General features: G+C 40.9%; 1 protein-coding gene across 1 annotated transcript; it reads right to left on the bottom strand.

Annotated features, from left to right (window-relative positions):
- Positions 1–10254: 10254 nt before the first annotated feature.
- PABPC3 (poly(A) binding protein cytoplasmic 3) lies at positions 10255–12727 on the bottom strand. Its single transcript, XM_005585503.4, has one exon. It carries the CDS (start codon positions 12662–12664, stop codon positions 10751–10753), a length of 1914 nt encoding a protein of 637 aa, XP_005585560.3. The 5' UTR covers positions 12665–12727; the 3' UTR covers positions 10255–10750.
- Between the last annotated feature and the right edge of the window lie 1408 nt (positions 12728–14135).

Raw genomic sequence — 14135 nt, 5'->3', positions numbered from 1 at the left:
CTTGTGGGACCTAAAAATTAAAAGAATTGAACTCATGGAGATAGAGAGTAGAATGATGGATAGTGGAGGCTGGGAAGGGTAGTGGAGCAGGGAGTGGTGATTGTTAATCAGTACAAAAACATAATAAGGTAGAATGAATAAAACCTAGTATTTGATAGCATAACAGGGTGACTACAGTCAGCAGTAATTTGTTATATATTTTAAAATAACTAAAAGAGTATAATGGGATTGTTTGTAAAACAAAGAAAAGATAAATGCTTGAGGTGACAGATACTCCATTTACTCTGATGTAATTATTATGCATTTATTTCTGTGTCAAAATATCTCATGTACCCCATACATATATACACCTACTATGTACCCACAAAAATAAAAAAAAATGTAAAACCCAGGCAAACAAACAAAGGCCTCATATTTTGATTCCATTTACAAATGGTCTAGAATAGGCAAATCTATAGAGACAGAAAGCAGATGAGTGATTGCCAGGGCCTGAGGGGCGGGGGAGGATGAGTATGGGGTTTCTTTCTGCAGTGACAAAAGGGTCCAGGAATTAGATTGTGATGGTGGTTGCACAACTCTTGGAATAGATTACAAATTACTGAATTGTATACTTTTTGAAAAGAGTGAAGTTTATGGCACAGTATGTGATTATATCTCAATGGAGCTGTTATAAAAATGTATACACCTATGTAATCAATCGATTTGTTCATTTCTAAGCTTCAACCTCATGTTCAATTCCTATCTCTACTCCAATACCCCCACTAGACTTATGTTCTCTCCTTCTACCTTGTTCCATGTCCTTTGCTGTGAGGGGAGGGAGAAGAAAGGGAACAAAAGACGGCTGCCTTCTCCCTTGAGTGTCCCTTGCAGGTGGCCATGTGCTCCTTGATTGGCCGTGACTTTTGTTCTAGCTCATTGTCTGTACAGGCTAAATACAGACAGGTAATGGCCATATAAGGTTCTACCAAGTAGGAGCTCACCTCCTCCAAAGTTTTCTAAAAACTGAGGGTCCTTGAGAAACTTAGCCACATTTTTGGGCAGTTAACCACCTAGTGGCATTAGCCACTATTCCTCTAATGTATGTAACTCTGGGGTCCTACACATTCCCCAGTCCCTAGCAGGACCCCCTAATCTCATAGTCCCCAGACAGTAACAGGTTTTGAAGATAAGGGAGAGGTCTAAAACACAGTCCCTACTACCCAGGTACTTACAATCTTCTTGAGGACGTTGTATTGGATATGTCGGCGGCCAACCCAGCATCAATTTCCCAGCCCCGCTTCCTCGTTCTAAACAGAACCCTGATTTTGTTCCAGTATGCACCCTATTATCAGCCCTAGGTTCGCCCTCATTAGACTAAACCAATCTTTGTGTTCCCACTGCCAGTGATAGGTTTAGACAGAACTGTGACTAAATTTGGGCCAATGGCACATAAGAAGTGGTTTGCTAGAGGTTCTGGGGACATCCTTCCTCATTCTCCTGGGAGATCTCGTAGTAATTCTCCAGGCAAAAATGAAGAAGGATGTAGCCTGGACTGCAGTGGTCTCCCTGGTCCCCCAACAAAGGGAGCCAGCTGACACTGAATCCCACGCTGTGTACATTAGAGGAGTGAGACAGACAGCGGAGCTGTCAGAGCCGGGACTGAGCAGTTGGGTGAACCAAACACGAATCTCTAGACTTCCCTTTAGCATAGCCATACATTTCTTTAAACTAGTTTGAGTTGGATTTTCCGAAATTTTCAATCAAAAGCTTAATTAGCAGTGTGTCCTCACCCATGGAGGCAATGAATTAGGAATGCTGTCTATGGAGTGTGACTTTCTCCTTACTAAGAAAGTTTCTTGTGTTTGGATCAATACCATTCTGACACTAGGGCAGGAACTTTGTTTAGCAACTCTCAGGGGAATGTATCGCTTCAGCTTCTCTTCCACCTTCTTTAATTTTTTTTTCTTTTTTGTTTTGAGATAGTCTCGCTCTGTCACCCAGGCTGGAGTTCAGTGGCGCAGTCTCAGCTCACTGCAAGCTCTGCCTCCCAGGTTCATGCCAGGATTACAGGCGTGAGCCACTGCACCCGGCCCACCTTCTTTAATTTTTAAAAGTTGATCTATAACTGTGCAGGTTGGTGAGTTTTCACACATGAATAAACTCATTTACCAACCACCCAGGTGAAGGTATAGAAAGTTATCAGCACCCCAAACGGTTCCTTCTTACCTCTTTCCACTCAATGCCCCCACCACTGGCAAAGTCGAGCACCTGTTCTTTTTCTACCATCCTGATTAGCATCATCTGTCCTCGATCTTCATATAAAATGGGTCAGTCAGCATGTGCCCCGTCAGGTCCGATTCCTTTTGTTTATTGTAATATCTACAAGTCATCCATGCGGGGTGTTCTCAGTAGTTTGCTCTTTCTCGTTGCAGTGTAGTGCTCCATTCTTTAATATTTCCATATGTATTTATTTTTCTGTTCTTTAGTTGATAGACATTTAGATTTTCCAGTTTGGGGGTTTTATGAATAAAGGTGCTGTGAGCATTCTTGTACATGTTTTTCTGGTAAGGCCTCATTTCTGTTGAATACATACCTATAAGTGAAAATCTTAGGATGTGTGTACATTCCGTTTTTGTAGAATGCCAGTTTTCCAAAGGAACCATTTACATCCCACGGGCAATATATGCAACTTTCAGTTGTTTCATGTCCTCTCCATCACTTGATATTTTTAGTCTTAATGTTAGCCATCCTGGTGGGGGTGTAGTAATAGCTCACTGTGGTTTTTTCTTTTTCTTTTCTTTTCTTTTTTTTTTTTTTTTTTTTGAGATGGAGTCTTGCTGTTACCCAAGCTGGAGTGCAGTGGCATTATCTCTGCTCACTGCATCCTCCACCTGCCAGGTTCAAGTGATTCTCCCGCCTCAGCCTCCCAAGTAGCTGGGATTACAGGTGCCCGGTACCACACCCAGCTAATTTTAGTATTTTTAGGAGAGATGGGGTTTCCCCATGTTGACCAGGCTGTTCTTGAACTCCTGACCTCAAGTGACCCACCTGCCTCAGCCTCCCAAAGTGCTGGGATTACAGGCATGAGCAACTGGGCCCAGCCTCATAGTGGTTTTAATTTGTACTGTACAGGTAGTGAATCCTGCTGAACATCTCTTAAAACATTTACTGGCTATTTGGGTATTTGCATTTGTTCATTGTCCATTTGAGTCTTCTCATATAGTAAAAAAAAATAATAATAAATTCAAGTTGCACTGGGTGGTGTTTTGTCGGAATTCTTTGAATATTCAGAATGAGTCCTTTGCCAGACATGGGGATGGCAACTGTCTTCTCCCAGTCCATGGCTTGCTTTTTTACTTTCAATGTTGTCTTTTATTGAACAAAAGTTCTTAATTTTAATAAAGACCAATTTATCAATCTTTTCTATTATGGCTGCTGTTTTTGTGTCCTGTTTAAAAAATGTATGCCTACACGTAGTCTTAGGTATTCTATATTTTTTCTAGAGGTTTATTGTCTTATGTTACACTTTTGAGTCAATGGTCTCAGATTATGTTTTGTGTATGCTGTGAGGTGGAAGTCAAGGTCATTGGATGTCCAATTGAGCCAGTGTTTTACTTTATTGTAAATCAAGTGACTCTGGGTGTGTCTCTTCTGGATACTCTAATTTGCTTATTATTCTATTTGTTTATCCTTGCACAAATACTATAGTCTTAATCATTGCTGTAACTTCACAGTAGGTCTTGATATTTAGCAGCGTCAATCTCTAACTCTGTTCTTTTTCAAGATTGTTTGGCTATTTTAGGTTCTTTGTTTTTTCTTTCTTTTTGTTTTTTTTTCTTTTCTTTTTTTTGAGATGGATTCTCGCTATGTTGCCCAGGCTGGAGTGCAGTGGCACAATCTCCACTCACTGCAACCTCCACCTCCTGGGTTCAAACAATTCTCCTGCCTAAGCCTCCTGAGTAGCTGGGATTACAGGCACCCACCACCACACCCGGCTAATTTTTGTATTTTTAGTGGAGACAAGGTTTCACCAGGTTGACCAGGCTGGTCTCAAACTCCTGACCTCAGGTGATCTGCCCGCCTCTGCCTTCCAAAGTGCTGGAATTACAGGCGTGAGCCACTGTGCCCAGCCAGTTGTTTGTATTTTCATATAAATTTTAGATTTCATTTGTTCATTAAAAAATCCTGCTGAGATTTGATTTGGGATTTCATGAATCTGCAAAAAATTTTGAAAGGAACTGCCATTTTGTCATCGTGAGTTTTCCAGTCCATGAACATGGCATATCCCTCCATTTATTTAAGTTAAGATTTCTTGCTACAATATTTTGTAGCTTTCAATGTAGCATTTTTGCACATCTCTTGTTAGATGCATTCCTAGATACTTGATGAAATGGGGATTGTTTATGCTGTCGGAAATTGTATGTTTTTTCTGCACAATCTGTTCATTTCTTTATTTTAAAAAATTAAAGAGCTTTATTGATATGTTATATACTGCACTTATTTAAGTGTAAAATTTGATAGGTTTTGACAAATGTATACACCATCAAACCATCACCGCAATTAAGATAACAAACATATCAGTCTGAGAGGCCGAGGTGGGCAGATCACCTGAGGTCAGTTTGAGACCAGCTTGGCCAACATGGTGAAATCCCATCTCTACTTAAAATACAGAAATTAACCAGGTGTAGTGGTGGGCACCTGTAGTCTCAGCCGCTCGGGAGGCTGAGGCAGGAGAATCACTTGAACCCCAAAGATGGAGGTTGCAGTGAGCTGAGATTATGCCACTGCATTCCAGTCTGGGTGACAGAGCAAGACTCTGTCTCAAAATAAACAAACAAACAAACAAACAACCAAACATATCACTTTCAAAAGTTTTCTCCTGCCTCTGTGAAATCCTCTCTGCCTGACTTGACCTTCCCACCCTCCAGCAACCACTCATCTCCTTTCTAACATTATAGATTAGTCTGAACTTTTCTAGAATTTTTATGCACTCTTGTCTTTAGCTTGGGTTTTTTTTCCCACTCAGCATAATTATTCTGAGACTTCTCTGTGTTTTTGTACATATCGCTAGTTCAGTCTTTTCATTGCCTGGTAGTGTTCTACTGTGTGACTACCTCACAATTTGTTTAGCCTTTCGATGGGCACTGGGTTGTTTTCAGTTTGGGGATATTACAAATGAAGCTGCTATGAACATTTGTACAACTCTTTATATAAACATGTTTTTTTTTTTTCTCTTGGGTAAAACCCCAAGAGCAAAATGCTGGATCTTCTGGTATGTATAGGTTTAACTTTTTAAGAAAGTGTGAAACTATTTTCCAAAGGGATTATATTGATATTGGTTTTTAAATTTTATATTTAAATTGGTTTGTGTATGTAGAAATACAATTGATTTTCAGTATATTGACCTTGAATCCAGTGACCTACTAAGTTCACTCATCCTTTCAATTTATTAATAGATTCTTTGGGCTTTTCTGTGTATCCACTCATGTCATTTATGAATAATGACAGCTTACTTTTTCTTTCCTGTCTTTTTTTTTTTTTTTTTTGAGACGGAGTCTCGCTCTGTCGCCAGGGCTGGAGCGCAGTGGCCGGATCTCAGCTCACTGCAAGCTCCGCCTCCCGGGTTCCCGCCATTCTCCTGCCTCAGCCTCCTGTGTAGCTGGGACTACAGGCGCCCGCCACCTCGCCCGGCTAGTTTTTTGTATTTTTTTAGTAGAGACGGGGTTTCACCGTGTTCGCCAGGATGGTCTCGATCTCCTGACCTCGTGATCCGCCCGTCTCGGCCTCCCAAAGTGCTGGGATTACAGGCTTGAGCCACCGCGCCCGGCCTTCTTTCCTGTCTTTATGCTTTAATTTGTCTTTCTTGCCTGTTGTACTGGTCAGGTTTTTTAGTCCAACGTTGCATAGAAATGTTGATCATGTATTTTCTTTTCTTATTCCTTGACAGGGAAAACATTCAATATTTCACCATTAGAACAACATGATGTTATTCTAGATATTTTGTAAATATACTTTATTCCTAGTTTACTGAGCTTTTGCATTTTATGACTAGACCTCAAATTTTATAAAATAGTTTTTTAATATTACTGAGATGACCATATGGGTTTTCTCTTTTATTCGATTAATATGATGAATTACATTGATTGATTTTTAAATGTTAACTAACTTTGCATTTCTGGAATAAACCTCCATAATGTTTCATGTTGACAGCATTCCTAGGAAAAGGAGGTTTCCACATAAAGAAAGTTTATTATCACCTTAAGGAGAAAACTTCTTTAAAAGTTTTCTTTGGGGAAAGATATGTCTACATGGTGTTGCCTGCTTGCATGCCTTTTTAGTGACAATAAACTGAGGACAATTTCATTTTCTCCTGTGGACTCAGAGTTGCCATTGTCACTGATATTTGTTCCATTTTTGTATATATGTATTTTTTGGTAGAGACAGGGTTTCACCATGTTGGCCAGGCTGGTCTCGAACTCCTGGGCTCAAGGGTTCTGCCCGCCTTGACCTCTCAAAGTGCTAGGATTACTGGCGTGAGCCACCTCGCCTGGCCTGCTGATGCTGTTATTGTTGAGTACTTATATTGTTCTTTTCCTGTTTCTTGATATTTGAGTACCAAGCATTGCTTCTTGCTGCTTTTAGTGTATTTATTTCTGTTCTTTCTCTATTTGATTTTCTAATAAGAAGGAAATAACTAACCGTGTCAGATTTATGTATGTTGGCATATATATAATATTTAAATTTATATCTATTTATATAAAATAAGAGTAGCTTGTTTCTGAGTGAGGGCATATTGGATGTTCCAGGAAGAAGAAAATGTGTGCTCTTTGTATTATTAATTGCAGCTGGCTAAAGGCCCTGTTTGCTTATGATACGTTTTCCATTCTGTATTAGGTAGTCGATACAGTGGACTGAATGTTTGTTTCCTAGAAGCTCCTATGCTGAGTCCTAACCCCCAATACGATGATAAGAGGTGGGGTCTTTGGGTAGTCATCAGGTCATGAGAGTGAAACCCTCGGGGAAAATATTAATACCCTTATAGAAGAGGCCCGGTAGAGCTGACTCCTTCCCCTATGTGGGGATACAGTGAAAAGATGGACTCTATGAACCAGAAAGCAGACCCTTACCAGGCACCAGATGCTAAATCTGCTGGCACCTTGATCTTGGACTTCCCGGTCTCCAGAACAGTGAGAAATAAATTTCTGTTGTTTACAAGCCACCCAGTTTATGGTATTTTGTTATAACAGCCTGAAGGGACTAAAAGAGTTGAGATTGCTGGATAAGTAAATATTATGATATTTTAATGTATCACTGATCAGGCAGTTGGACTTAATTCAAGTTTGAATAATTGACAGTAATAATATTCAAGTCAAATACAGTCAGTACACATTTTATATAAAACATTGTAATTTTATGTAAAATAAAATATATCAAGGCTGGGTGTGGTGACTCACACCTGTAATCCTAGTGCTTTGGGAGGCTTGAGGCAGAAGGATTGCTTAAGGCCAGGAGTTCAAGAACAGCCTGGGCAACATAGCAAGGCTCCTGTCTCTACAGATTAAATAAAATAAATTAGCTAGGCATGGTGGTGTGTGCTTTTAGTCCTAGCTACTTGGGAGGCTGAGGTGCGAAGATTGCTTGAGCCTAGGAGTTTGAGACTACTGTGACAAAACAAGTGTTTTGTCTCTCTCGATATATATATGTGTGTGTATACACACACACGCACACACACACACACACTCCCTCTGTCCCGTGGCTCCTCTCTCAAGGAATTGCAATGTTCTTCACCTAGTGGATGGGGAAAGTGACATTGGAAAGCCCATCAGTTTCTTAACTGCCTTGCCTTGAAAGACACGCATCACTCCCACTAACATCCCCTGGGTAAGGGCTAGTGACGTGCCCTGTACTGATGCAGAAAGGAGCTGGGACACACAGCCTCTAAACAAGCAGCTGCTTCTCAGAGACAACACTACTCCAGGGAATGCATTGTCAAATTTGGTGAAACATCTGCCTTTGGTCAAATTCCCTTGGCCTCGGACTCCTCTTCTCTTCTTGACTATCCATCAAAATCCTACTCATCTTTGAAGGCTTGGCTTACAAGCCATCTTACGCACAAGGTCCTCCCAGATCTCTCTGCTGGGGTACGTTGTGCTTCCCCCCATACTTTGCTCATCCCTCACATATGGCCAGGAGCTACTTATGGACATGTGTGTCCTTTAGTACAGGGGGCACTTCTCAAGAGTGTGGACTGGAGATCATTTCTTTCTGTTTGTCCCACATCATCTAGAATAGCACTGCACACTCACACCAATATTCCTTCAGCTATTCTGAGAAGTGTTATGAGAATTTAAGCCCTTGAGTGTTAAGTATATGAAATTCCTCAGGACATATGATGTTGGCCAATCAACAAGCATTTTGTTGTCTGCTATGCAAACCCAGTTTCTGTATTAAGGAAGCTTATAATCTAATTTGGCAGAAAATCAATAGTTAAATTGTAAGATTGCTGACGGGGCGTGGTGGATCATGCCTGTAATCCCAGCACTTTGGGAGGCCGAGGCGGGCGGATCAGGAGGTCAGGAGATTGAGACCATCCTGGCTTACACAGTGAAACCCCGTCTCCACTAAAAATACAAAAAAAAAAAAAAAAAAAAAAATTAGCCAGGCGTGGTGGCAGGCGCTTGTAGTCCCAGCTACTTGGGAGGCTGAGGCAGGAGAATGGCATGAACCCAGGAGGCAGAGCTTGCAGTGAGCCTAGATCGCACACTGCACTCCAGCCTGGGCGACAGAGCAAGACTGTGTCTCAAAAAAAAAAAAAAAAAAAAAAAAAAGATTGCTAAACCAAGAATAACCCATTTTTAAAAAGAAGGCCAGGCATGGTGGCTCACACCTATAATCCCAGCACTTTGGAAGGCAAAGGCGGGCAGATCCCTTGAGCTCAGGAGTTCGAAACCAGCCTGGGCAACATGGTGAAACCCTGTCTCTACAAAAAATACAAAAAATTAGCCTAGTGTGGTGACGCACACCTGCAGTCCCAGCTACTTGGGAGGCTGAGGTGGTAGAATTGCTTGAGCCCAGGAGGCAGAGATTGCAGTGAGCCAAGATTGCACCTCTGCACTCCACTGTGGGTGACAGTAAGACCTGTCTCTAAATAACAAAACAAAAAGAAAGAAGAAGAAAGTATTTAAACTATTGGGGTACTTATGACAAGACCTTCAGCAAACTTGTATTTAACAACCTGGAAACTGGCAACATCTGAGGACTGAAGCCCTGCTGTATACACCACGTATACCTCAGACATTGTCAGTGAGTAAACAATATACCCCAAACCATCTTTATATTTTTTCAAATATGAACATTCGAATTTTAGGAGTTATGAAAGTCATTTAACTTTAACCAGAATGAATTTCTCCATAATTTACCTACAGGCCCCCAAAATCGGGATGAATAAACAGCATGTATTTTTTATATATATGTGTGTTTGTGTGTATAACATATATGTGTGTATGTTATATATATGCACACATTATGTTTGTATGTGTCGTATAGCTATACCCACACATTACATAGTGACCATCTCTCTATATATACATAGTTTATTGCAAAGTAATATGGTATAGTTATATTTCTATGTAGTGCAATGTCACAGCCTCATCTTAAAGGAGAATGCTCAAATGGGATGTCCTTTTATACAATTCACTAGGTGTAACATTAGTTATAAATATTTATATTATAATATTATAATATAAATATTATAAATATTGGTAAAATATTAATATTACCAATAAAGAAACTACAAGTAGTGATAAATTACATTGGGAGGAGGAGAAGGATGGTGGGAAGGGGTAGATGAAACATATCTTTATTTGTTACAGCAGGAAGTCAATAAATTACAAAATTGATAAACCAAGAAATAACTATGTACAATTATTATTGAAGAAAATCAACTACCAGAAACACTAAAACCAAATGATTAAGTGATTATCTCTGTGATCAGAACCAAGTTTAGCCTCCTGTTCAATTAGATTTTTAAAACTATGTATTTATTTTTGACTTAAAAATAATGCAATATAAATAAATAAGTCTTACCATTTTGAACAAATGTTACTGAATTTATAATTACTATTTTGTCATTGCATATTTTCACTTATGAATATTAAAAATAAACACTATATGTAAAGACCTAACATTTTGGTGAAAAGGTGATTTTCATATTTGAAATATAGTGGGAGATACAATAATAGAAAATGTAAAGAAAGACTAATAGTAAATTAATGATTTTTCTTTTTTTTTTTCACTGTTGAAGAAATTTTTATTAAAGCAAGAATTTTATAATCCAAACTATGTTTCCTTGCTCAGTTATCAATTCTGTTACTTAAAACAGAACTGACATTTTGAGCTATTCCACAGTAAAGAATTAAAAAATTAAAGAAGGAATGCTTTAAATTTTTGTACTTTGCTGAAAATTCTTTTCCCCAGGGTCTACAAAACATTAACTTGTTTTTATATTTTACTATTTTTTTGTTTTTAAATCAATTAAGTAATCTTTTTTGTTTTTTGTTTTTAAATCAATTTTTTGTTTTTAAACCAGCAGGTCTAGCATCATATTTGCTAGACCTGGCATTTGCACGGTACATAAGGTTCAAAGTTTCCTTTCCACTTTTAATTTATTTTAGATTTTGCAATTTTTTTTCTCATAGTATTTAAGTTTCTCGATGTTTAGATATTTTTCTTCGGTGAAGCACAAGGTTCTTTTTGTGGTCTCTGATCAATTTTAAACAGTTGGAACACCAGTGGCACTGTTAACTGCTTTCTGGGTAGCCTCTTTAGCTTGGTGGGCTTGTAGTACAGCTACAGCTTCATCAACCTTAGAACGGAGTGACTGTGGAGACTCCAGCATATGAAGAAGTTCTGAATTATCAATCTCCAACAACATGCCAGTGATTTTACCAGCAAGAGTCGGGTGCATGGCTTGAATAGGAGGAAAGAGCCGTTCACCCAACATTTGCTTCTGCTCTTGAGGAGGGGCAGATGCCAACATGGAAGCAGTCAAAGTTTCCTGACCCTGTACATGAACAGCAGACTGTTGCATTGTAACTTGTGGCTGTGCATTAAGATGTTGCTGAGGATTGCGAACTCCCGCAGCATATTTATACCGTGGAACCGTGCGCACAGCAGGGGTAGCTGCAGCAGCAGCAGCAGCTGCAGGACGTGGACCCACCGTCTGTGTTGATGTGTTAGCAACACGCTGCGTTGACATGACTCGTGGAACCTGTGAGGAAGTTGGTCTCATAGTACTAAATGGTAGTCTAGGAGCAGCTGGGCGGATACCACCGGGCTTATTTTGGAATGGATGAGGTCTGGCACCCTGAGCAGTCCAACAAGGACTTGGTCTTAGTTGAGCAATTTGGCTAGGAGGATAGTATGCAGCACGGTTCTGAGTCTGTGGGACAGCTGCCATGAAGTAACCTGAAGGAGGTGCTGGCTGGTAGGGGTTGATTACAGGGTTGGGCACAGCCCGTACACTTGCCATTCTCTGCATATACTCGTTAGTGAGGTGAGCCTGGCGCTCTTCTTTGCGCTGAGCTAAAGCTACATACAATGGCTTTGTGGCCACAATTCTACCGTTCATTTCTGTAACTGCTTTAGTGGCTTCTTCTGGGGAGGAGAAACAAACGAAACCAAACCCTTTGCTGCGACCACCTTCCATCATAACCTTTGCACTAGTGATTGTACCAAATGGAGAAAATGCTTTCCGGAGACGTTCATCATCAATATCATCATCAAGATTTTTCACATAAAGATTAACAACCTGGTATCTGGTGATCCTATCTTGCTTCATCTGTTCAAATTTGCGCTTAAGTTCCGTCTGCCGTTCCACTTTTTTCTGAGCTCGACCAACGTAAATATGTTTTCCATTGAGCTCCTTTCCGTTCATCTCATCTACAGCTTTCTGTGCATCTTCATGTCTTTCAAAGCTCACAAATCCAAATCCTTTGGATTTTCCACTTTCATCAGTCATTACTTTCACACTTAAGGCGGGCCCGAACTTGCCAAAGAGATCCTTAAGGCGCTCATCGTCCATGTCTTCTCCAAAATTCTTGATGTAAACATTGGGGAACTCTTTTGCCTTAGCTCCAAGTTCAGCTTCTCGTTCTTTACGAGACTTAAATCGTCCAACAAATACTTTGCGATCATTTAGGAGCGTTCCATTCATTTTTTCAATAGCTCTTTCAGCCGCTTCGTGTGTCTCAAAGTGTACAAATCCATAACCCTTGGAACCATTTTCATCACAAACCACCTTACATGAAAGGATGTTACCAAAAGCAGAAACTGTATCATACAGTACTTTATTATTAATGGATTTATCCAGATTTTTAACGAATATGTTGCCCACTCCACTTCTGCGAAGTGATGGATCACGCTGAGACCACATGATGCGTACTGGCTTGCCCTTTATCACATCAAAATTCATGGTATCCAGAGCACGCTCCGCGTCCTTCGGGTGCTGGAAGTTCACATATGCGTAGCTGGAGGAGCGGCGGGTGATCACGTCCCTACAGACCCGGATGGAGAGGATGGGCCCCGCCCGGCTGAACTTCTCATAGAGCATCGCCTCGGTCACGTCGGGGTGCAGGTCCCCCACGTAGAGCGAGGCCGTTGGGTAGCTGGGGGTGCTGGGGTTCATTCTCGGCACGGCTGCCCACAGGGACACAAGCCGCCACCTTTCCGTGAGAGTAGAGCGAGTGCCAGGGCGGGGACCGGAACCGGGGGGAGGGGAGCGAGGGCAAGCGCAGAGGGACAAAAATCATCCGAAATCGCAAACTACTCAACGGTCATGGAACGGGGTGGATCCGCTGCCGCTGGCTGCCGGGTGCCTACTGGGAGCCAGAGTGGCGGTGTGGGGTCCGGGCAGCGGGGAGGCCTCGGTCTCTTGGTTCCTTCTTGGAGCTGCTGCGGGGCCGCTGGCGGGCGGCTCGGGCTTAGCTCCTTCACCGGGTTATTTTGTAAAAGAGCATTAATGATTTTTCTAAGATGATTTTTATAATCCAAATTTAAAATGCCTAGGAAAAAAAATAAATGAATTTTTTTCTCCTTTCTACTTTAGTATGTTTTTATATATGTTCTACTTTGCACAAATATATTTTTATAAAATATTTTCTACTTTTTACCTCGTCTGTACTAAAAATACAAAAAATTAGCTGGGCATGGTGGTGCTCACCTGTAATCCCAGCTACTCGGGAGGCTGAGGCGCGAGAATCGCTTGATCCCAGGAGGTGGAGGTTGCAGTGAGGCGAGATCGCGCCACTGCTGTCTAGCCTGGGTGACAGAGCAAGACACTGTCTCAAAAACAAAACCAACCAAAAACAAAAAAACACGACTTTTTATATTATATAACAATATAAAACATAATAAATATGTATTTTATTTTATTTATTTATTTTTGAGACGGAGTTTCGCTCTGTCGCCGAGGCTGGAGTGCGATCTCGGCTCACTGCAACTTCCGCCTCCCAGGTTCAAGCAATTCTCTGCCTCAGCCTCCCGAGTAGTTGGGATTACAGGCACCCACCACCAAGCCTGGCTAATTTTTTGTATTTTTAGTAGAGACAGGGTTTTACCATCTTGGCAAGACGGATCTTGAACTCCTGACCTCGTGATCCACCCACCTAGGCCTCCCAAAGTGCTGGGATTACAGGCGTGAGCCACCGCACCCAGCCAATAAATACGTAATGTTAATATAGTATTATATGATATAGTCTCTTGAGGTCAGGTTGGGATTCATTGTTAAAGTTTTATAATTATAAGTACACAATCTTAATCTTGTGACCTAATATAGCTACATATCTAAGTAATCAATGATCTGAAATAATTCTATTTAAGAAAATCCTTTAAGAAAGGTCCAGTCCGACAAAAAATACTAGTTATGGGGAGGATCTGCTCATTCTGTTCATGTTACAAATAATTTATTATAGGCTTTTTTTTTTCTTTTTTTCTCTGAGATGGAGTCTCGTTCTGTCACCTAGGCTGTAGTGCACCGCCTCCCAGGTTCAAGGGATTCTTGCGCCTCAGCCTCCCGAGTAGCTGGGATTACAGGTGAGCACTGCCTTACCTGGCTAATTTTTGTATTGTTTTTAGTAGAAACAGGGTTTCGCCATGTT

This window comes from Macaca fascicularis, chromosome 17 (assembly GCF_037993035.2).
Source record: "Macaca fascicularis isolate 582-1 chromosome 17, T2T-MFA8v1.1".
Classification (NCBI taxonomy): Eukaryota; Metazoa; Chordata; class Mammalia; order Primates; family Cercopithecidae; genus Macaca; species Macaca fascicularis.
Note: the sequence above shows the minus strand (reverse complement) of the source record. Positions and strands in the feature narration are given on the sequence as shown.

Excerpts from the sequence above, each read along its gene's own strand:
- PABPC3 (XM_005585503.4), bottom strand. The coding sequence starts at position 12,664 with ATGAACCCCAGCACCCCCAGCTACCCAACGGCCTCGCTCTACGTGGGG.